The sequence below is a fragment of the Polyodon spathula genome, chromosome 2, assembly GCF_017654505.1.
Source record: "Polyodon spathula isolate WHYD16114869_AA chromosome 2, ASM1765450v1, whole genome shotgun sequence".
NCBI classification, from domain to species: Eukaryota; Metazoa; Chordata; class Actinopteri; order Acipenseriformes; family Polyodontidae; genus Polyodon; species Polyodon spathula.
This window is the reverse complement of record NC_054535.1, coordinates 71,395,669-71,417,717: the sequence shown is the minus strand read 5'-3', so window position 1 is coordinate 71,417,717 and position 22,049 is coordinate 71,395,669. Positions and strand designations below refer to the sequence as shown.

Below are 22,049 nucleotides of genomic sequence, written 5' to 3'. Positions count from 1 at the left end.
ATCTGTCACATGATCTCAGTATATATACACTTGTTCTGAAAGGCCCCAGAGTCTGCAACACCACTAAGCAAGGGGCACCACCAAGCAAGCGGCACCATGAAGACCAAGGAGCTCTCCAAACAGGTCAGGGACAAAGTTGTGGAGAAGTACAGATCAGGGTTGGGTTATAAAAAAATATCCAAAACTTTGAACATCCCATGGAGCACCATTAAAGCCATTATTAAAAAATGGAAAGAATATGGCACCACAACAAACCTGGCAAGAGAGGGCCGCCCACCAAAACTCACGGACCAGGCAAGGAGGGCATTAATCAGAGAGGCAACAAAGAGACCAAAGATAACCTTGAAGGAGCTGCAAAGCTCCACAGCGGAGATTGGAGTATCTGTCCATAGGACCACTTTAAGCCATACACTCCACAGAGCTGGGCTTTACGGAAGAGTGGCCAGAAAAAAGCCATTGCTTAAAGAAAAGAATAAGCAAACACGTTTGGTGTTTGCCAAAAGGAAGAAGGTAGAACACATGGAAGAAGGTACTCTGGTCAGATGAGACTAAAATTGAGCTTTTTGGCCATCAAGGAAAACGCTGTGTCTGGCGCAAACCCAACACCTCTCATCACCCCGAGAACACCATCCCCACAGTGAAGCATGGTGGCGGCAGCATCATGCTGTGGGGATGTTTTTCAACGGCAGGGACTGGGTAACTGGTCAGAATTGAAGGAATGATGGATGGCGCTAAATACAGGGAAATTCTTGAGGGAAACCTGTTTCAGTCTTCCAGAGATTTGAGACTGGGACGGAGGTTCACCTTCCAGCAGGACAATGACCCTAAGCATACTGCTAAAGCAACACTCGAGTGGTTTAAGGGGAAACATTTAAATGTCTTGGAATGGCCTAGTCAAAGCCCAGACCCCAATCCAATTGAGAATGTGTGGTATGACTTAAAGATTGCTGTACACCAGCGGAACCCATCCAACTTGAAGGAGCTGGAGCAGTTTTGCCTTGAAGAATGGGAAAAATCCCAGTGGCTAGATGTGCCAAGCTTATAGATACATACCCCAAGAGACTTGCAGCTGTAATTGCTGCAAAAGGTGGCTCTACAAAGTATTGACTTTGGGGGGGTGAATAGTTATGCACGCTCAAGTTTTCTGATTTTTTGTCTTATTTCTTGTTTGTTTCACAATAAAAAATATTTTGCATCTTCAAAGTGGTAGGCATGTTGTGTAAATCAAATGATACAAACCCCCAAAAAATCCATTTTAATTCCAGGTTGTAAGGCAACATAATAGGAAAAATGCCAAGGGGGTGAATACTTTCGCAAGCCACTATATATATATGAGAGAGAGAGAGAGAGAGAGAGAGAGAGAGAGAGAGAGAGAGAGAGAGATGTAGATATAGATAGATATATAGATACATTTTTCACAGTCTGTGTCCATTGTTATTATCTTTATAATCAGTTTCCTGAACTGAAAGAACAGTTTTTAAATGGGGCATTGAAGTGTCTGATAACTCATAACACAACCGGTCTTGTCTGGTTTAAGGACACTGACGTCTTTATTAACCTGTCAAGGCTTTTCAATCCTTATATGTAGGCTTGCGCCTTTTCAAAGTTTATTTTTCATGGTCTCATAAAATACAATTTTAAATCACTCACCTTTAAGAGTGCATGTCTTGCTAGGTTTCTTCATGGATGACCATACAATCTGTTACTTACAACAGGTGTGACACATTTTGGTTTCTGAGTAGGTTGTGACCAATTGAGCTGTGACATGCTGTAATTGACAGGGAGGAGAAGCTGGCATCACCAGGCTGCATTTGTGTGTGTGTGTATATATATATATTTATATAGATTATTTTTTTTCTTTTCAGTTTGCTTATCTGTTGGCACAGTACAATTACTTTGTGTGTCCTGTGGAATACAGTGAATCAAACAGTTTTCTAATCGATTGTGAACCGTCAGATCTATTCGTGTTGCAGGACTACACACTTCCTTCAGTGTTACAAACTGTGCTTAGATGGGTAAGAACATTAAATTAATAAATAAGAAGTATTTAAAGTGCTAAGTTTGTCAGTTGAGGTTGACATAAGTGTGAGTTTGTTTATGTTTTACGATGCTTTTTATTTTTACAGAAAACAGTGAAGCTCTATCCATTCCAGATCCACAGCATTGCGCTTTCTAGTTTTGCGTCACTTATAGGGCCATTTGGAGGATTCTTTGCTAGTGGATTTAAAAGAGCTTTCAAAATCAAAGTAAGGAAAGCATTTTATTATTTGTGCTTCTTGGCTTGTTAAAGTATCCTGATTTAGCTCTGATCTTGGACTGCATAACCTTACAAGGTAGTCCAAAGTTGGTGCTAATTACAGTTGGTGAAACCAGACAAATATGTTATCCAGAGCTTTCGCTAAACACAGTAGTGGTAAAGCAGTGGGCCTGTGAGGCAGAAACCTTAAATAACATCTCTTCATCTGTACTGATTTTATACACACATTAATGCTATCATACAAGTAAGTATGATAACTGTACACAATTAAAAAATTGGCAGGAGGTAGATTCATAGCATTTATAGTTCCTTTATACTGTATCCAAGTACTGTTTGCGTAACAGTCACATGTTTAATACTTGCTTACACTCAAGAAGGTGAAATATAATGAATACTGTTTTAGAAGTGCTACTCTGTTTTCTTTTCAGGGTGGTGCACTTCTCCAAATATATATATATAGATTATGTGGGACCAAGTTCATACAGGTTAATACTACTGCTACTAAGAAAATAGTACAATTATTTGATTTAACATTCAATTTTTTACTTAAAACAAGATTCAGTAGTTGAACTATTTGCCTGTAGAGGCAGCAGGTGAGTGTGTTAATATATGTATTTCATTTTGTATCTGCCTGAAACTGCAGTATATACATTTTCTGGAAACAATAACCAAACTACTTTCTTCTCCAAAATGCATGGTACAGATATGGCCAAAGGTTTTGCATCACCTCGAATTGTAGAATTGAGCGATAATAAAGAAACAAAAAAATTAACTATATGAACATCATTATGATTTTGTAGATTATTTAATTCAACATGTAATCAAAGACGCAACAAAATGATATCGCAAAAGTATACCGGAAGCCATAATAGTAGTACAGTGTTTCATGTTGGATTTAGTTTTTGACAATTTGTCAGTTTTTCTTTAAGAATATGGAAAACTGTAAAGCGGTATGTAATTCAATATTTTATCGTAACATTATTCAGCAGGTTTCATTTGACTTTATATAGCAAATTAGTTAATTCTATAGGGTGACGCAAAACCTTTGCCCATATCTGTGCATGTCTTCCAGAAATGTTGCAGACCAGGGCTCCCAAAAAGCAGTAGTAACCTGGCAAACAACAGCGTGACTGCTCTGACAGAGTCTACATCTACTAAAATTAGGTTGCTTTAACACAGCATAGTAGGAATATCAGTTTGAACACCATCTGCTGGTGCAAGACTGTATAACAGCAATTTACAAAAACCCAGGATGGAAAGGGTACAGAATAACTTTTAGTTCAGTCAATCTGCTTTACATCCTTTTTTTTTTTTCAATAGGATTTTGCAGACACAATTCCTGGTCATGGTGGGATCATGGATCGGTTTGACTGCCAGTACTTAGTGGCTACATTTGTCCATGTTTACCTCACCAGCTTCATCAGGTAAAAAAATGCATACCTTTAATAATACTTTAATAATGCAGTAATACAGTGGCTCTCAAAAGTATTCACTCCCCTTGGACTTTTCCACATTTTATTGTGTTACAACATGGAATCAAAATGGATTTAATTAGGAGTTTTTGTTTCATCACAAAAAAAGTCCATAATGTCAAAGTGAAAAATAAAATCTACAAATTGTTCTAAATTAATTACAAATACAAAACAGAAAATATATTGATTGCTTAAGTATTCACCCCCTTGAGTCAATATTTTGTAGAGGCACCTTTGGCAGCAATTACAGCCATGAGTCTATTTGGGCAAGTCTCTACCAGCTTTGCACATCTGCATACTGCAATTTTTGCCCATTCTTCTTTGCAAAATTGCTCAAGCTCTGTCAAGTTGGATGGGGACTTTGGTGAACAGCAATTTTCAACTCTTTCCACATATTCAATTGGATTGAGGTCCAGGCTTTGACTGGGCCACTCCAGGACATTGACCTTTTTGTTTTTAAGCCAATCCAGTGTGGCTTTGGCTATATGTTTTGGGTTATTGTCCTGCTGGAAGATTAATCTTCTCCAGTGCCAGGTCTCTTGCAGACAGCATGTTTTCCTCCAGGATTTCTCTGTACTTTGCTGCATCCATTTTGCCCTCTATCTTTACGAGCTTTCCAGGTCCTGACACAGAGAAGCATCCCCATAGCATGATGCTGCCACCGCCATGCTTCACGGTAGGGATGGTATTCTCAGGATGATGTGCGGTGTTAAGCTTTTGCCAAACATAGCGCTTAGCATTGAAGCCAAAAGGCTTTATTTTGGTCTCATCAGACCATAGAATCTTCTTCCACTTGGTCTCAGAGTCCACCACATGCCTTCTGGCAAACTCTAGCTGAGATTTGATGTAAGTTTTTTTTGAACAATGGCTTTCTTTTTGCCCCTCTCCCATAAAGGCCAATTTTTTGAAGCACTCAGGCTATTGTTGCTGTATGCACAGTGTCTCCCAGCTCAGCCGTGGAAGACTGTAACTCCTTTAGAGTTGCCATAGGCCTCTTGGTGGCCTCCCTGACTCCCTGCCCTTCTCTCACAGATAGTTTTTGAGGACGACCTGTTCTAGACAGAGTCACAGTTGTGCCATATTCTCTCCATTTCTTAATAATGGACTTTACTGTGCTCCAGGGCATATTCAATGCCTTGGAAATTTTATTATACCCTACCCCTGATTGGTGCTTTTGAAGAACCTTATTCCGGATTTGCTTTGAATGTTCCTTCGTCTTCATGATGTAGTTTTTGTTAGGATATGTACTAACCAACTGTGGGACTTCCCAGAGACAGGTGTATTTAACCTGAAATCATGTGAAACATCTTAATTGCACACAGGTGGACTCCATTCAACTAATTATGTGACTTCTAAAGACAATTGGTTGCACCAGAGATTATTTAAGTGTGTCATAGCAAAGAAGGTGAATACTTATGCAATCAATTATTTTCTATTTTATATTTGTAATTAATTTAGAACAATTTGTAGATTTTATTTTTCACTTTGACATTATGGACATTTTTGTGTTGATCAGTGGCAAAAACTACTAATTAAATCTATTTTAATTCCATGTCGTAACACAATAAAATGTGGAAAAGTCCAAGGGGGGTGAAATACTTTTGAGAGCCACAGTACATTAGGAAAACTAAATCCATTTTCTCCTGGATAACAATAAAGGAGGTATCTTCGCTTCTTTCTTCATAATGCAGAAACTAGAATTCAGTGAGTAAGTTTAATATGACAGCTTGTACTCTAGTTGTAAGAGGGCTATTCCAGTGCAGGACTATGTTGCAACCAGATTCTAAATATAATTGTTTCCAGGTGCAGTGCTCAGAGCCCCTGAGACTTTAGTTTGCAATAGTTATGTTTGTGTATCAGTTACAGATGTAGCAATTCTTCTTGTGATAGAGGCGTTTAGCTGATTAGTACTGTAGATATGCTCATTTATTTATTTTATTTTTTTAGGGGACCCAACCCTAGTAAAGTGTTACAGCAGGTTCTGGTTCTGCAGCCAGAACAGCAACTAAGCATCTTCAACACATTGAAATCCCACCTAACAGAAACAGGAATGATCCCGCCTGCAATCAGGGGGCCGTAAGACTGTAAGACAAACCTAACGCTACGGCATCACCACAATAGAAAAGGACCTGCAGACTAAGACCGTCCTGCTGTAGCTTCATACCATTGCAGATTAGGATTTTAAAAAGACTGCTTATTCTCTAACATTACTGTGAAACACTAGTACTTTGACATCAAGAGTTAAAATGGGCAGCCGTCATGAGGATTGCTTGAAAGAGTAAGCAATGGGAGACTACACTGGTGCCTGTGATTGAGACTTTAAAAGCAATGTGAAAATAACATTGCTGAGTGTGTAAAATGCTTTGTTCATGTTCAGATATTCTGCTGAATCAAATTTATGAACAAAGTATCAGTCTTTCCTATAGAAGGTAAAGTTCGTTTGAATATGGAGGTAAAGTACATGGACCCTTCTACTCTTTGCGTTGAACTGAACAAAACTTATTCAGTTATAATAGGAAGTCAGATTTGAAACATTTAGTTTTTTCCTGTGAATATTACTAAGTGAAGATGCATCAGACAGTTTGCATTAACCGTAATGTTTGGTACTGTATCTTTATTTGTCCATCACACATTAAGGGTGAAATATACTGTAGAACATACTGGGGGTCTACTCCAAATGTTGTAGTTAAGGAGCTGAGTTCTTCTCCAGCAGCATCATAGCAATAGATCTATACAATGCATAGTGCAGGCCCAAGTATATAAAATAAATATATAGAAATAATATACCTATATGTATGTATGACTCGGCCTAATTATATATATATATATCTAATATATATATAATATATATATATATATATATATAATATATTATATATAAAATTTGCAGCAGCATTTAGGACAAAGGTGAATGGTATTGTTTTTGCTGTGTATGTAGCATGTATAAAACTTAAACTTTGACACAAAAGGAGGATGTACAATACTAGTGATCCAGTTAGTTACTGCAGTAAAGCATCTCGCTGTAGATTTAATTGCAGTTTACTGAGAGTGCACTGTGACCTGTGTGTTTACAATCTAATAGGAAATGGGAAAAGAAACCAAATATTTAAAATGCAATAATTTTGCAATCAAGTGTGTTACTGCTTTAACCAGACACTGTGTAAAATAAGTACATGCGGAGTGTTACTTCCAGAATGAGCAAACAATGGGATTTGTTTTAAATATGTGCTGACTATCATAGTAACAACTATCATGGATATTGGTTAGGTTTGGTCTGTCCTGAATGTTCTTTTTTTAAAAAAAAATAATTTTAAAGCATCTCATCAAAAATAAAAATTAAACTATAGCTATGTCTGAGAATGTTATACAAAAACAGTATGTCAAACTCGCCAGCAGTTTTCCCTGTACTGTTTTCTTGGTCAGAGAGTTAAGTTTGCATTGTCTGCACAATCTGCATTTTTGCAAGTAAATGAAGATGAAATATATTGATAATCACTCATTTTGTGGCAGTAGAGAATACCTGTACAATGCAAAACTCTTTCAAATCAGATAAAGTTTATGTCCATAGTCCTACAGTCAAACCTGCTTACAACAACAGATTGCTTGCTAGAACAATGACTATTTCAGTTCCACCAAGTGTGGATTTTTAGGGGTTTATCTAGGTACACTCCTTAGTAGAAATTAGTAAATATCTATGTTTAACCAAGACATTTGCAGTATTGTAGTTTCATATTGGTAGACAATTTCTGATTTGTAATTACCATTGCTTCAGCATATCATTCATGTCTCGTCCAAAGAAAATAAAAGCCTCCACATTACTTCTAACTGAAATTTAGGGTCTACACACACACACACACACACACACACACACACAGCCTGGTCTTCTGGGTTAAGTACACACATGCACAGTAGTTATGATTTAGGTGCTAGAATAGTGTCTCTAAGAATTACATATATTGAGCTAAATTCTCAAAGCTGTTTACTCCAAATTGGCATTACCACATTTTTACGGAAAGGAGAAACACCCCTAATAAAGTTACCAAACCAGATAGAAACAACTAAGACTTTTTACTTATGAACTTGTTAATAGTCATACGTTGTTTCTTGTTCATTTTAGAGTTACATTTTGGTGTTTTTTTTTTTTTTTTCCTTTCAGAAAAAGATTGTGCTAATGATGATTTTGGAGTAAATAGATTTGAGAACCTAGCCCATTGTGCTTTGGGTGCTGTTGTGCTGGACAGGAGTAATGTATTTTGCGGATGACTCTTAGTGATATAGCAAGGTATGCAGGCATTGTTTAATTGTCATCATTTGTATTTATACCATAGCTTGTTAAGTTTGGGGGGTTAATGTTTAATACTCCTCAGTGGATATGGCAATTGTTTTAGGGTGTAGAGTAGTTTGTGTCACACAAAAACTGTTCTGTGCAATGTATTTTGAACTGTTCTGTGCAATGTATTTTGAACTGTTCTGTGCAGTGTATTTTGAACTGTTCTGTGCAGTGTATTTTGAACTGTTCTGTGCAGTGTATTTTGAACTGTTCTGTGCAGTGTATTTTGAACTGTTCTGTACAGTGTATTTTGAACTTTTCTGTGCAATGTATTTTGACATTGCTATGCCCTAACCCTTTTTTGTTAAATCAGTCATATATATTTCGTCACCAGCTGCTTGTCATACCCTGGGTGATCACATTATTTATATTTTATTGTGACTCATTTAAAACATCCTTTTCATACTAGCACAATCAATCTGAAGATGCCTTTTTTATTTTTGTGGCAGCTCTTAAATTATAGAAAATGATGACAATATGAGTTGTTTTAATTGAAGAAGCACAACTGTACTGTTTTATTTTTTTAAAATTTATTTATTTATTTGCTTTTGAAGAACTAATGAAATACATGTCCCTTAAAATATTCCTTGCCAAATATAGAACCTTAGGGTGGGAGTAGCCTAGTTTTAAATCCCCTCTCTCACTACTTTAAGATGACCTTGCTGTCGGCAAGGTAACTGTCAAACCCTTCTGCTAACAATATGTGGCAAGGACTATATAGCACACAAATGCAATCAAACAGTTTATAGAAACTGTTTTTTTTAAATAAAATGTAGGGACACTTTTAGCTTAGTACACCTTACAAGGTAGTTTGCAATAACAATCAAGTATTAAATGTACTAAATTGTTGCCCCAAAAGTAATTTTGGTGGGTTTTTTTAACACTCCAACTATTTAAATATATATATATATCTATATATATATATATATATCTATATATATATATATATATATATATATAATATATATTTTAATATATATAAATATATATTTTAAAACTAGTTAGTAAGTTGGAAACATGTAATTAACATAACATAATTTATATTTATTACAAATGTGTGACATGATCTTTGAGACCGGATCTGCCTTTATTGGTGCAATTATTGTTGCATTAAGGAAAGTGACCTGACTGTTTTGGAAATTGTGAGATGACACACTGTAACCTGTTTATTGCATTTGAATGTTGTAAATCTGATTTGACTACTGCTTGAAATATTGTAACATTTAAACTTAACATTTACGGCATATTAAAGGAAACTTTTTTTTTGTTTTATACTGTATTTCTAGCAATTAAAAATAAATAAATAAATACAATTTGGGTTATTGCTAGCTGTCCCAGTAAATATATGTTTTATGGAAATGGGTTATTTAAGGGAGTTTGTTAATTTTAATTAAAAAAAAAACAAATGCAGATTGTTTAGTGTGCAGGTGGCAAATGACTACTTACAAAACGTAGAATCTGTCAATAATATGTAGGCAATGTACCATTTAAAATAGCCACCAACACACCAACTGTGGCCATCATTTTATCATTCAGATTTATTTAGAAGCTTGATAGTGGGGTAAGTTGAGTAAAATAATAATAAAGAATATTTTAAAATGTCAAATTGACATAGTCTGTGTTTTGTTTGTATTTCTGATTTAGATTATAATTTATAAAAATGATGTTTTCCTTTGCACTATTTGCTGTAATTTCCCATGAATGTGTGTCGTCTGTTATGAATCCCTGACTTTTTTCTGCTTGATACCTCAAGAATTGTTTTGTGCAACCTGTCGAAGGATGGATGCTAATTTCACAATTAGTGTGGAAACTTTAACTTTGGAAACAGCGTATAATAATGATATATTTTTATTTTTATATAGCGCCTTTCATAGTGGACAACCATCACAAAGTGTTTTACAAGATACGAGACTAGGGTGTGTGAACTGTGCATCAGCTGCAGCGTCACTTACAACAACATCTCACCAAAAAGACGGAGTACAAGGAGGTTAAGTGACTTGCTCAGGGTCACACAATGAGTCAGTGGCTTAGCTGGGATTTGAACAGTTTCTTTAGCCACTGGACCACACAGCCTTCTCACCACATGAATGATATGCATGTGGTGAGAAGTTAACAGCTATCAAATATGACTTCTTATGTACATGGGTTTTAAGTTTCACTTTGGAAACATGTTTTCCTCCTACAATGCATGTATTAGGTGGAGATTTGGGGGCTTCAATCAAAAATAAAATAGGCAGGGGTCTGAGGTGTGCAAGGTGTCATACAGTCAGGGGAGTGCTGGTTCGCATCTTGGCTGGGGGAAGTTGCTGTCTTCTCTGGGGATTCCAGTTGGGGCACTCCTGCGGTTAGGGAGGCAAAGGGGCAGGGACTGCTTCTCCTCATCGTGCTACAGCGGACCCTGCCAGCCAGATGCCGGCCTGTTTCAACCGGAGGCTGGTAGCTCGCTGACATCCACTCTGGCCTACACACCTGTAGTTCTCTCGAGCTGGGTGGGGAATTGCAGCAGTAAAAAAATAATTGGATATTCTAAAATAAAAAAAAGTTTTAAAGTAGGTATATCCCCTAGAGGACTTGTTGCATAATAGCTATAACTAGGTGTGGAAGGGGTGTGGGTAATTCACTGACTAGGAGACAGACAGGTGTAATTGAAAACACCACACAGGTGCCCAGTTTTATTTTAGACCAGTTCTTACTTTTTCCGGCAGAGGGCACTGTTGACCGTGGGCTACCTATCAACGATGATAGACAGCACCATGGAAATACCACAGCTGGTATTCGCCGCTACCCGCACGACCCAGATCACCGTCCTACTCTGTCGGCTAACTAACCTGCTCTTTTACAATACGCTGGGGTCTGCCCAAGGGTTCCCCGCTCTCTCTGTCTTGCTGTGAAACTCTTTCTTTTCTCCCAGGTGATTCCCGGTCCTGAATCAGAGCTTCTGCACTCTCGGCGCGTCTAAGTGTGCAGACCTGAGGAAACAGCAGAGCATTTTTTTATAGGGCTAGCAATCTGCCAAGACTCGCCTCTCAGCCATTCTGAAAGGGGGAAAGTCCACAAACCTACCTTCCCACCTCCCTGTGTCACTGCCATGACTCACAGGCGGTTGTTGGAAGACTGCCATCCTCTTCCTGCAGTACTGTAAACACGCCAGCAGAGTCAGCACAGATCTCTCCCTGCTACACTAGGATTCATAAAGTGAACTGAAAGAATCTCCCTCCTTTCTTGAATAATCAGACTCTTGATGAATATTCTAGTTACTGCTTAAATCCAGTTTGTTTTGATCTCTGACCAGTTTAAAGATGTATTGATGCCGTTCTTCACTGGGACTACCGTGCACAAAATGAAGAAATGAGCCAAGACTAAGCAGCAACAAGAACAGCTTTATTCAGCAATGTGTTGTAGGTCATGACTTGGAATGATGGTAGATACTTTTGATTCTTGCATCATGCACCTGGAAAAGACACAATAATTTGATTAATTTTGACTTTTCAAAGCAAGAATGTCCGCTGCATACCAATCCCTGACACTACTGTAAATTATTTGAGCAATCAATATCGTGAGCTTCATCCACAGCACATACAGAACAGCATATCACACAATAAGAAATGGCCATGCATAGTAACAGGAACATCAGGTAAAGAATTACCAAGACACCAATGAGCCATTGAGGCATCTTTACCACCGTTAAATTGGTACAAATTCAAACAATCGGTTAGAAAGACAGTCTTTATTATTCCAACCTGTCGCAATGCATACTATCAGTTCTTTGTGTCTTCAGCAACAAGCAGTGTGGTAATGGCAGACCAGGGCTGTAAAATCCTTAGACACAATTCTGCACAAAATAGGCTTCAAGACTTCAAGTCAAACTATTTGTCAAATACTAATTTCCTTCAGTATGTCTAGGTAAATCACATTTAATTTCATACTCTCGCTCTATAGTTTACCTAGTCAGACGTAACGCTTAACTATGCCTTTTGCAGTGATTTCCCATAATGATTTCCCATATCAATGCTTACACTCTTCACTCTACATTTACTATGCTTTGCACTAGTAGACAAAACTACTTACGGAGAATATGAAACTCATCTGCAGACTCACAGAACCCTACAAATGCAAGGAGATGGTGTTGTTATCGAAAGTTACAACAGAAGGGCCCGTAACAGTTGAGTGGTGAAGAGACAAAATGAAGTTCTGATCTGCAATCCATTTCATGTTGACTATAGACTGGTAAAGAGGAGTTTATTATTGTAATGTAGTCCCTTTTCTGAACACCATTCAATTGTGGGGAACCACAAGATCACCCCGAGAGTACCCAGTTACAAAGGTCCTCTTCTCACCATATTTGGGAAAGTAGTAGATAAAGTCCTCTCCAATGTTTTGTTTAAGGACGGCCTCTTCAAATTTCTCAATAATGTTGTCAGGGATGTCAGAGGATCTTCCTAGGGAAGAAGCAGCACAGGGTGGTTATTAGCCTGTAATGGTGCGGCTATAAGGCTATTTTCATTGGCATTGTCATTTACTGTAATCACTGGCCTTTAGAGTCTCAACAACACACTATACTCCTTATCTATTTGAGGTATTAAGAAGCACTAAGATCAGATGGAGTGCTAATGCTTATTAAAGAAGAGTATATCAAGTAACTACAAGTCGTGATGTCTAAAGATATTTGCCAGGTTTCACAGACCTTGACTACTGTTAATCTTGGTCTATTGTTTATAAGGGCCTGTGAAAGCAGCAGCTTGTATTTATTCTGACTTCTATAGGAAAGTGTTAATATGGAAAGTATACCCACCATAGAGCTTGACAGTAATCTTGTGGCGATGTTCATAGTACAGGATAGCATAACTCTGGTAGTCCGTTTCACCAACAACAATATCAACATCATTTCCAGAGCCACGGCCTGAACACAAAGGACAAGATTTAACAAACTTCTCTGCACTTACTGTGACTAATTATCAAACTTTTAGACTCCTGGGCAGATGCGCTGCTATAATTTAAATTATAGCTCATTTGTCAGCTACAATTTAAAGTGAAATTCAACGGTAGCTGCTGTTTCTACAAGCTTATTCCACTTCCACTGTAGTTTAAGAGCTGATGTTTAGATGTGGTATACGAGAGACTTGTGCAATGAAGGGCTGACATTAAAACTGTCTCGGGGTGTCATTAAAGCCCTGGAATGATTGGCACAAACCTTTTAGGAGGAGTCTGCCATTGGTCTTTGTTGAGCGGTACTCCTGTCGAATGTCCCAGCACTGCAGGTCCCTGAACAGAACAAAAAAGGGAGCTGAATCAGCTTGTACACTCAGCTACAGCCAGGACTCCTTCAACCTGCATTATCCCAAATGTGCTTTCTTGGCTGGTCATGTTAATGTCCCCCCTTTCCCCTCTCGAGGTACTCACAGTTTCCTCAGTGTGCTCACATCTAGGGCAATCTTCTGGGTGGAAGAGCGGCTCAGCACCACGCTGGTTCCTTCAACCCGTAAGTTATTTTCTTTCAAATATTCACACTTGGAAGCCACGCCAATGAGGAACCACTTCCCTGTGAGCTGAAGAGAAGAGGGAATGAAGGAAGGGCTAACTGTTTTCAGGTACACTGTGGGGCAGATCGGTTTGGCAGTCACAGCACCTCTGTCAACAGGATCGTGTGCTGGAAGGCTTATTCAGTAATCCAAGTAAAAGCATACTTGGGCCCTGTAACTGTAGCTCAGGACACTACCTGTATCTGGCAAGTCCATCAGATATTTTAGAATGTCTTTGTCAAGACAACCAGTGACTCCCATTGGACAATCTCAATGTACAAGAAGCCTTCACAGAATATTCAATATGGACTAGTACACAAAACAATACAATTTTTTGGAGAAGAAAAGCATTTGCCAAAAATAGGTCTTGTAACTTGCTGAAGCCCTCCGCACCGTCCTGGGTTTTGGGAACTCCCCATGTTTAGGTATCTTATTAAAATAACCAGACACAGGAGTTAGAAAAATTAGGCCCAGGTAAATCTGCTCTTAATCAACTGACTGCACTTCTTATCACAGAATGAACAAGTCTCACCTGTGAGCCTGTAGGTCTAACAGGAGCCACAACTCATTTAACATTAAAATCCTTGCACCTGATCATTTCAATAATACACCGAATTGAGGGTAATTCTGAAATCTGTGGCTGGGTACAGATCTAATGACAATTGCAAACCCTGTAAAAGCAAGCTTTTTTACTTGACAAGGAGGTAGTTCCAATGAGGTGGAGGAGGGGAGGAATCCATAGCACACATTGCTATTGATGGAAGGTTCACATGAATGTAGGAATTACCTCCTTAGTCCAAAGTTTGGTGAAGGTAGCAGGGTTGAGGAATCATTACACAATGGTTAACCAATCAAACTGCAGCATTTTTATGAGCTTTGTGATCTTCTGTAAATATCTCACACCACTCTATTCCTGCATCAGAAATGCTAAGTATAAATGACAAAACTGTTGTGAACTGTAGAAGTAAAAAAAAAATAATATATATATATATATATATATATATATATATATATATATATAATATATATATATTATAACTATAAACAAACAATAGTACAAATAGAGTAAAGGTCCAAGGCTATTAACTGGCACAGGTTTCGAGCTTCTAGCTGTTCAGTTTTAAGAGATACAGTCCTCTAAACATCACAAAATCAAAGATTTGACTCTAATGTGTTGCCATTACTCCCCATGATTTCAGTACCCCCTACAAACAAAGTTGAAAGTGCAAGACAGTGGGCCTGAATTCAGATATTATTAGACTTGCCTGGTCTAGGTTGAAGTTCTTCTGAATGGGAATTTTGTCGATGGGATTCTCCTTTTTAATGTTCTTTTTGGGTCCAGCAGCATGTACCCCTGCGAGATGCAGCCCATGCAGGGCTGTGAGAAGGAAACAAAGCCAAAGTCTGTCCATTGCTCTGCCTCTGTCTGTATTCATCCTTTCCATAGGCAGTGTGGCTGGATGTAATTTGGTGCTTGTATGAACTTTATCTGTCCCTGGCCTCTCCAGGGCAAACAACCCTGCTTGTGTACAAACTTTCAGGTTGATGATTAAACTAAACCAGTTTACTGGAAGTTATCCTTTTCATTTCCCTGCCATTGTTGAATTTTAGTTTATATGCTACATACCCTACCCAGCATGATACCAAAGATATCAAAATCACACACACACACACACACACACACACACATACCACATATATATATATATATATATATATATATATATATATATATATATATATATACAGTGGCTTGCGAAAGTATTGACCCCCCTTGGCATTTTTCCTATTTTGTTGCCTTACAACGTGGAATTAAAATTTTTATTTGGATTTCATGTAATGGACATACACAAAATAGTCCAAATTGGTGAAGTGAAATGAAAAAAATAACTTGTTTCAAAAAATTCAAAAAAATAAATAACGGAAAAGTGGTGCGTGCATATGTATTCACCCCCTTTGCTATTAAGCCTCTAAATAAGATTTGGTGCAACCAATTACCTTCAGAAGTCACATAATTAGTTAAATAAAGTCCACCTTTGTGCAATCTAAGTGTTACATGATCTTTCACATGATCTCAGTATATACACACCTGTTCTGAAAGGCCCCAGAGTCTGCAACACCACTAAGCAAGGGGCACCACCAAGCAAGTGGCACCATGAAGACCAAGGAGCTCTCCAAGCAGGTCAGGGACAAAGTTGTGGAGAAGTACAGATCAGGGTTTGGTTATAAAAAAACATCTGAAACTTTGAACATCCCACAGAGCACCATTAAAGCCATTATTAAAAAAATGGAAAGAATATGGCACCACAATAAACCTGGCAAGAGAGGGCCGCCCACCAAAACTCACGGACCAGGCAAGGAGGGCATTAATCAGAGAGGCAACAAAGAGACCAAAGATAACCCTGAAGGAGCTACAATTGCTGCAAAAGGTGGCTCTACAAAGCATTGACTTTGGGGGGGGTGAATAGTTATGCACGCTCAAGTTTTCTGTTTTTCTGTCTTATTTCTTGTTTGTTTCACAATAAAAAATATTTTGCATCTTCAAAGTGGTACGCATGTTGGGTAAATCAAATGATACAAACCCCCAAAAAATCAATTTTAATTCCAGGTTGTAAGGCAACAAAATAGAAAAAATGCCAAGGGGGGGTCAATACTTTCGCAAGCCGTATATATAATTATTACAAATTAAATGCTAGTGACTATAATATGTATAGTGTAGGTCCAAACTGAATTTTGCCCTGGCAGCATCCAGATTATTTCTATATTTTAAACAGATTTTTTTTTCAAATAAGATTAAATGGCCATCAACATATCACATCCAGGTTTGAGGTCCAAAACGGGACCGTCGTAGGTCTAATAAAGATATAAAATTGTGGTCCATATTAATTATAATTTACCGGTAGTTTCCAACGGTTACCGACGTAGGTATATATTATATATATATATATATATATATATATATTACTAGATATTGGATTGTAAATGATGACTGACATATCATAACATGAGTAACTGATTATATCTGTAATGTATGTGATATTTTGCAATGTGATATTTTGTAACAACTGTAAGTCACCCTGGATAAGGGCATCTGCTAAAAAAATAAATAACAATCTATTAAAGCTGCTGCAGAGTGGGCTATGCAATGCCTTCCTTTTCATAAAATCCATGATTGCCTGGAAATTAGGTATTGAATCTCCAGTATCAGTATTTTAGTATAGCTATACACATATACACCATGCAGGGAGCTAGTAGATACAGACAGTTGTCAGCTCTTTTTCTGCTTGCATTTTATAATAAATGCAATATACACACAGACACATACTTTCTACCACACCAGTCTTATTCTTTAGGTTTGTATGTTCACCAAAATTAGAAAACTTAAACCACACAGCCTGGAGTTGCAAAAAGCCTGGAATTCAGGATTCTTTTCAGTGAACTCAATGCCATGCAAACCTGATGAACCAGAGGTGCAAATCATTTTGAAAACTATTGCTAAACTGTTTTGAAATTTTAGTGCTGGAGAGCATACTGGTGCTAAATGTTCAAACTTACTCTAATCAAGCCCCCAGTCACAACTTCCCATGCGACACAAACCTGCTCTCTGTGTATGTGAATGAGTGGGCGGGTAATGTGAGTAATAGGGAGCCAATGAGAAACTATCATAATACATGGTTGCTAAGGAATAAAAAACAAACAATGAACATGTCTGCTGGCAGCAGAATTGAATGTTGCTGGTGCAATATGAGGTACCCTGGTGCTAGACTCTAGCTCCATTGCGTCAAATTTACACCCTTGTGAACACACTATTACTAAGAGAAAATGCTAATGATAGCTGAAAACACGACACAGGGATCATCAGAACAAGCCTGTAAGAGTACACTCTGGTAAAAGTTGATAAAACAGACAGACTTGTTTTTTTTTTTTTTTTTTTTTTATTAAAACTGAAGTGTTTTTAAAAGATCTGTGGCTGGTTTATGTTCCCAAAGTTATTTTCAAATGCTTATCTGTAATAAAAGAAACTAAGAAAAGTTATTTGATAAACATGTTGACAATAAGTATTTCTACAATACTATTGCTGCACTGATGTGTGTGTATTTGCCTTGATGCTCAAGAACATTTTGCTGTGATGAATGTATTTTCAGTTAAATGTTGTGTTCCTGTCCAGTGAAGGTAGTCTGGTTCAGGCCTGTTTATCTAAACCTTGAGACTGTTTTTATTTGCTATGTAAACTGTTAGGATTCCTGGCCCACATAGAGACTGGGGCTTCTTTGTTTTACAGTCATTGTATAGCACCGCCTTCAGTCATTGAACTGCACAGTCCAGCATGGCCTTCAGGAATTACATTGCATAGGCCAGCACTGCCTTTAGACATTGAACTGCACAGTCCAGAGGAAACCCTGGAGATGAGTGACAGCTCCCCAGAGTAATAACTTCAACACAGCTCCATAAGTAGTGCAAGAAAAACACTTTATTTGCTACATATTTACACTGTGCACACGTTCAGTCTTTTTACATGTTAGATTTCAATAAAAACTGCAATACACTTCTCAAGAAATGCCAGAATAGACTATATATTTTATTTGTAATTACTTTTTTTTTACAATGGAAAACATCCATACCATCCAGCAATCCCTCTGATCAGTCAGTCTAAACTGGTTTGAGGCTCTGAGGCTCTGTGGCACTAAAACTGTTGGCTCCTGCCTGGCTGTTGTGGCTGCCTGTTAGCCATGTGCATGAGCCACAGCAGGAAGTCACTAGCAGTACTGCCCATCAGCGGCATGTTCTTTTCTGTAGAGGTGCGTCTCTTATTACTGTCCTCGTCCAGGCAACTGGAGTCCAGCATGCAGCTCTCTAGAGCGACAATGACACAATTATTATTGGAAGTTAGGGCTTTGTAAATGTTGATGGCTTTTAGTGATGATGACTGGTAAAAGACAATGGCGTTTGGCTACAGCCACACATAATGAGTTCTCAGTTTTTTAACCTTCCCCACAAACCCCAGGAAAAGCTTTTTCAATACACTGATGGGAATATTTCTGTAGCAGTTTTTTCAGAGGACACTTTTTTTATATGTTTGATGTATCCTAAATTAACAAAAGAACAGGACATAGATATTATCAAGACAGATCTTTATTTTTTTAATTTTAGATGTGTAATTGCATTGAAAATAAAATGCGGTAATGTAAAAAAGGTCTCAGCTACTCATGAACACATTAAAATCCATAGACATCTATAAATGCCTAAATGCCACACCTGTCTAAAAATACAACCTACACACATCTAAACCTCGTTTCTGCAGTCCACTCAAAAAAATAAGATGACTGCAAATACTATTAGGGTATCATTTATATATAAGATGTTTAAATCCTAATAACTAATTGAAAGATCAGTTTAAAAGTAAACCTTAGGCTGGATCTATCCTTGAATGGAACATTGTGCTCCAAAATCCATGAGACTCACCTTCATCACAGCAGATACCGAGTGCAGCGCAGCGGCCCCCCTCCTCGGCGCCACACACTCTCCCTCCAGCCTCACACGGAGACGGCAGGGAATTCTCCTCCAGACAGCTCTCCGTCTCTGGGGTACCAATGTAACATCCCAGCTCCTCCCCGCAGCAAATACGGGGGCCAAAGCAGCGCCCCCTGTTCCCAGGACCACACGCCATGCACTGAGGAGAGAGAGAGAGTTTACAATAACACACAGAGGAGAGAGGGGAGAGTTTACAAGAACATACAGAAAAGGGAGAGTTTACAATAACACACAGAGGAGAGAGGGGGAGTTTACAAGAACACACAGAGAGGGGACAGTTTACAATAACACACAGAATACAGAGAGGAGAGTTTACAAGAACACACAGAGGACAGAGGGGATAGTTTACAATTACTCTGTGAAATAGTACTGGGTACAGGTGGAAGTGAAAGTAAAAAAAAAAAAAAAACATAAATATCATCAGCTAAGGTGGTGTTTAAGATTTAACTCATTCATGTGTATTTAATTTTTTTAACTTTTTTTTCCCAGGTCCCTCTTGGAAAACAAACTGGCTGTGCCAACTTAACAAAGTTTTCCTGATGTGTGTAAAATTTTAAAATAAAAGGAAATACTAAACAGGTTGTTTTTCTACTAAAGTATTAGAACGAGCCATTGGGTTATATGTATGTCTGTGTAATTACGTATTAATTTCATGTATGTAAGTATAAGAACAGTTCAGAATTATAATTTATTATCCACAATTGTATTGCTGTTTTATCAGCATTTGAAAGTTCCAGAATTATTATGTGTAGACGATTTATATTCCAGTGAATTGCATAGTTGCTCGGAACATTTGTATTGCACTTGACTCGGTAGAAGTTTTAGCATGAGGGAAGGAAGGATTTGGAGGTGGCACAAAGCTCTTTCAGCAATAAAAAAAAAACAAGAGGCTACTAAACAACTAGAAACATTTTTGGGCGGAACAAGTCCCCTTCTTGAGACAGCTGTGGCGTTAGGCAGGGACCTATAGTGTCTCATGACTAAACCTCATGGGAAGATTACCCGTCACAATTTGAGGTTGTGACAACCTCGTAAATCATAATCAAATCGCAAAATCGTAATAAAAACACAAAATCTAAACATTAAAGTTTACGTTTAGGAATTCAGACTCCGATATATGTCAAGATATTTATTGATTAAAATTGGGGCTGAGGAAAAGCACTGTGTTTTTTAACTTTTTCAATAAAACCAGATTTAATATTAGCACGGGATACATACTTTGTGATGGCCCCATATCCATAAAATGGAAGTATGTTAAAAACTACTTAGTATGAGCCTTTCCAAGTTTATCACGGTGTTTCTGCAGTTTTTACATGCTTTTACTACAGTTAGACTATGTATTTGGCATAGTTTGCCATGATACAAGATGTTATTTCCTTGGTTTCCAACCAATGTTAAAAATAGTTTAACCTTAAGTTCGTCCTTAGAATAAGTAACATATATTATAATTACATACAAGCTGAAAACAAGATACTATCATCACACATTCATATCAGTCACTGGCTTAAATGTGATACTTTCCAGTTCCCCCACTCGCTTAGTGATTTCTTACAAGCGCAAGAAGGTATCCAAGGAGATCAGCGGGAAGCCACACAGATGCTTAATAAACAGGGTTCGCGTTACCCAGACAAACCAAGAATGTGTGTATGTGCTTTAAAATGTCATATATTTCACTTCTATCCAAACCTTACAAAATAATAATAATAATAATAATAATAATAATAATAATAATAATAATAATAATAATAATAATAAACATTGTAATTTTAGCTGGTCAGTTTTACTACAGCTATGTCCCTTCAAGCGTAGCGTTTTGTGACTTTAAAAAAGAAATCTCACAAATCCACTAAAAAAAGTAGTGTCGATTTGAAGAAAAAAAAAAAAAAAAAGACTTTTGTCCAAGGCGCTTCAGGTTCAGCGACTAGTAGTGAAAAAACATGCAAAATTAGCTTGCTTGGACTGTCTCTTCGGACGAATAAATAATAATAAATAATATTATAATAATAATCATAAATTATTATTATTATTATTATTATTATTATCGTTTTTGAAATACTATTTAACGTGATGTTTTCTTAAACATTGTATTTTTACGTCAGGTGTTCTAAAAAACACGTTTTTCTAAAATCAATTAAACATAAAATAGAAATAAACTCGCAATGTTAATTTAATTTCTGCACCTCACTTGTTTCTCACATACTTTGTTTTTCTTTATTTCACTGACGCAGAACCTAGTCTATGATGACATGTGATTTAAGGGACCACTGTAGAATACTCGTTTCTTGGTGAAATACAAAATGCAATGCCCCACTCAAATCCATTACAGATATTATCTAGTTATAACACGGCAAACTTTGCCTCTGAAAACAGTGCATTTGTATTTGAAATTTAAGATCCACTCCATGAATCTGAAGAGAAAAGGCGCACTGAACGCGCCTATATCCAAACTGGCACCCGGTTGCGCATTGGTATTTACCTGTCTGGCGCCGGCGTCCAGAAACGATCGCTTCCCTCCCCTCGGGCAGTTCTGGATATAACAGGCGGAGGACAAAGCGAGAAGACCCAGGAGGCACAGGGGTAAGGCAGACTCGGGCATGGCGACAGGTCCAAAATCTTTTGTCTTTGCACTCGGTTCCTTTGAGCTGTTTAGATACTGACGACTGTGTTGCTTCATGTCTTGCCTACCTATTTATACAACGCTTTATGTATTCTTTTCTCAACGTCACCATAGTTGTTTCTTATTTACCCCCCCCCCCCCCCCCCCCCCTCAACCTTTGTGTTCTTGTACATTTAAACTGAGTCATTGCTCAGTTACGTACTGTCTAATGCCACACAAAACAATTACTTCCGAAGTTTGTGTTATGTGTATTAATCATGAACAAAACAGCTCAGCACAAGGCAACTTCATTCAAAGCCTGAAGGACACCGATAATAAAAAA

General features: G+C 37.7%; 3 protein-coding genes across 3 annotated transcripts in view; 1 reads left to right on the top strand and 2 right to left on the bottom strand.

Annotated features, from left to right (window-relative positions):
• LOC121299979 (phosphatidate cytidylyltransferase 1-like) overlaps positions 1 to 6,532 on the top strand; it is a 32,883-nt gene extending 26,351 nt beyond the window's left edge. The window contains exons 10-13 of the mRNA XM_041228284.1: positions 1,866 to 2,015; positions 2,127 to 2,246; positions 3,578 to 3,681; positions 5,677 to 6,532. Of these exons, the coding sequence (XP_041084218.1) occupies positions 1,866 to 2,015; positions 2,127 to 2,246; positions 3,578 to 3,681; positions 5,677 to 5,809 (507 nt within the window). The 3' untranslated portion in view covers positions 5,810 to 6,532. The remainder of the gene's footprint in view (positions 1 to 1,865; positions 2,016 to 2,126; positions 2,247 to 3,577; positions 3,682 to 5,676) is intronic.
• A 4,887-nt stretch (positions 6,533 to 11,419) lies between these two features.
• c8g (complement component 8, gamma polypeptide) lies at positions 11,420 to 15,069 on the bottom strand. The gene is made up of 7 exons (XM_041228269.1): positions 14,844 to 15,069; positions 13,460 to 13,605; positions 13,251 to 13,321; positions 12,852 to 12,959; positions 12,397 to 12,498; positions 12,128 to 12,163; positions 11,420 to 11,510 (listed from the first exon to the last, which is right to left on the bottom strand). Exons 1-7 carry the CDS (start codon positions 15,021 to 15,023, stop codon positions 11,503 to 11,505), a joined length of 651 nt encoding a protein of 216 aa, XP_041084203.1. The 5' UTR covers positions 15,024 to 15,069; the 3' UTR covers positions 11,420 to 11,502.
• A 2,999-nt stretch (positions 15,070 to 18,068) lies between these two features.
• Positions 18,069 to 21,784, bottom strand: LOC121328256 (vasotocin-neurophysin VT-like). Its single transcript, XM_041272838.1, has 3 exons — positions 21,587 to 21,784; positions 19,042 to 19,249; positions 18,069 to 18,432 (listed from the first exon to the last, which is right to left on the bottom strand). Exons 1-3 carry the CDS (start codon positions 21,782 to 21,784, stop codon positions 18,263 to 18,265), a joined length of 576 nt encoding a protein of 191 aa, XP_041128772.1. The 3' UTR covers positions 18,069 to 18,262.
• Between the last annotated feature and the right edge of the window lie 265 nt (positions 21,785 to 22,049).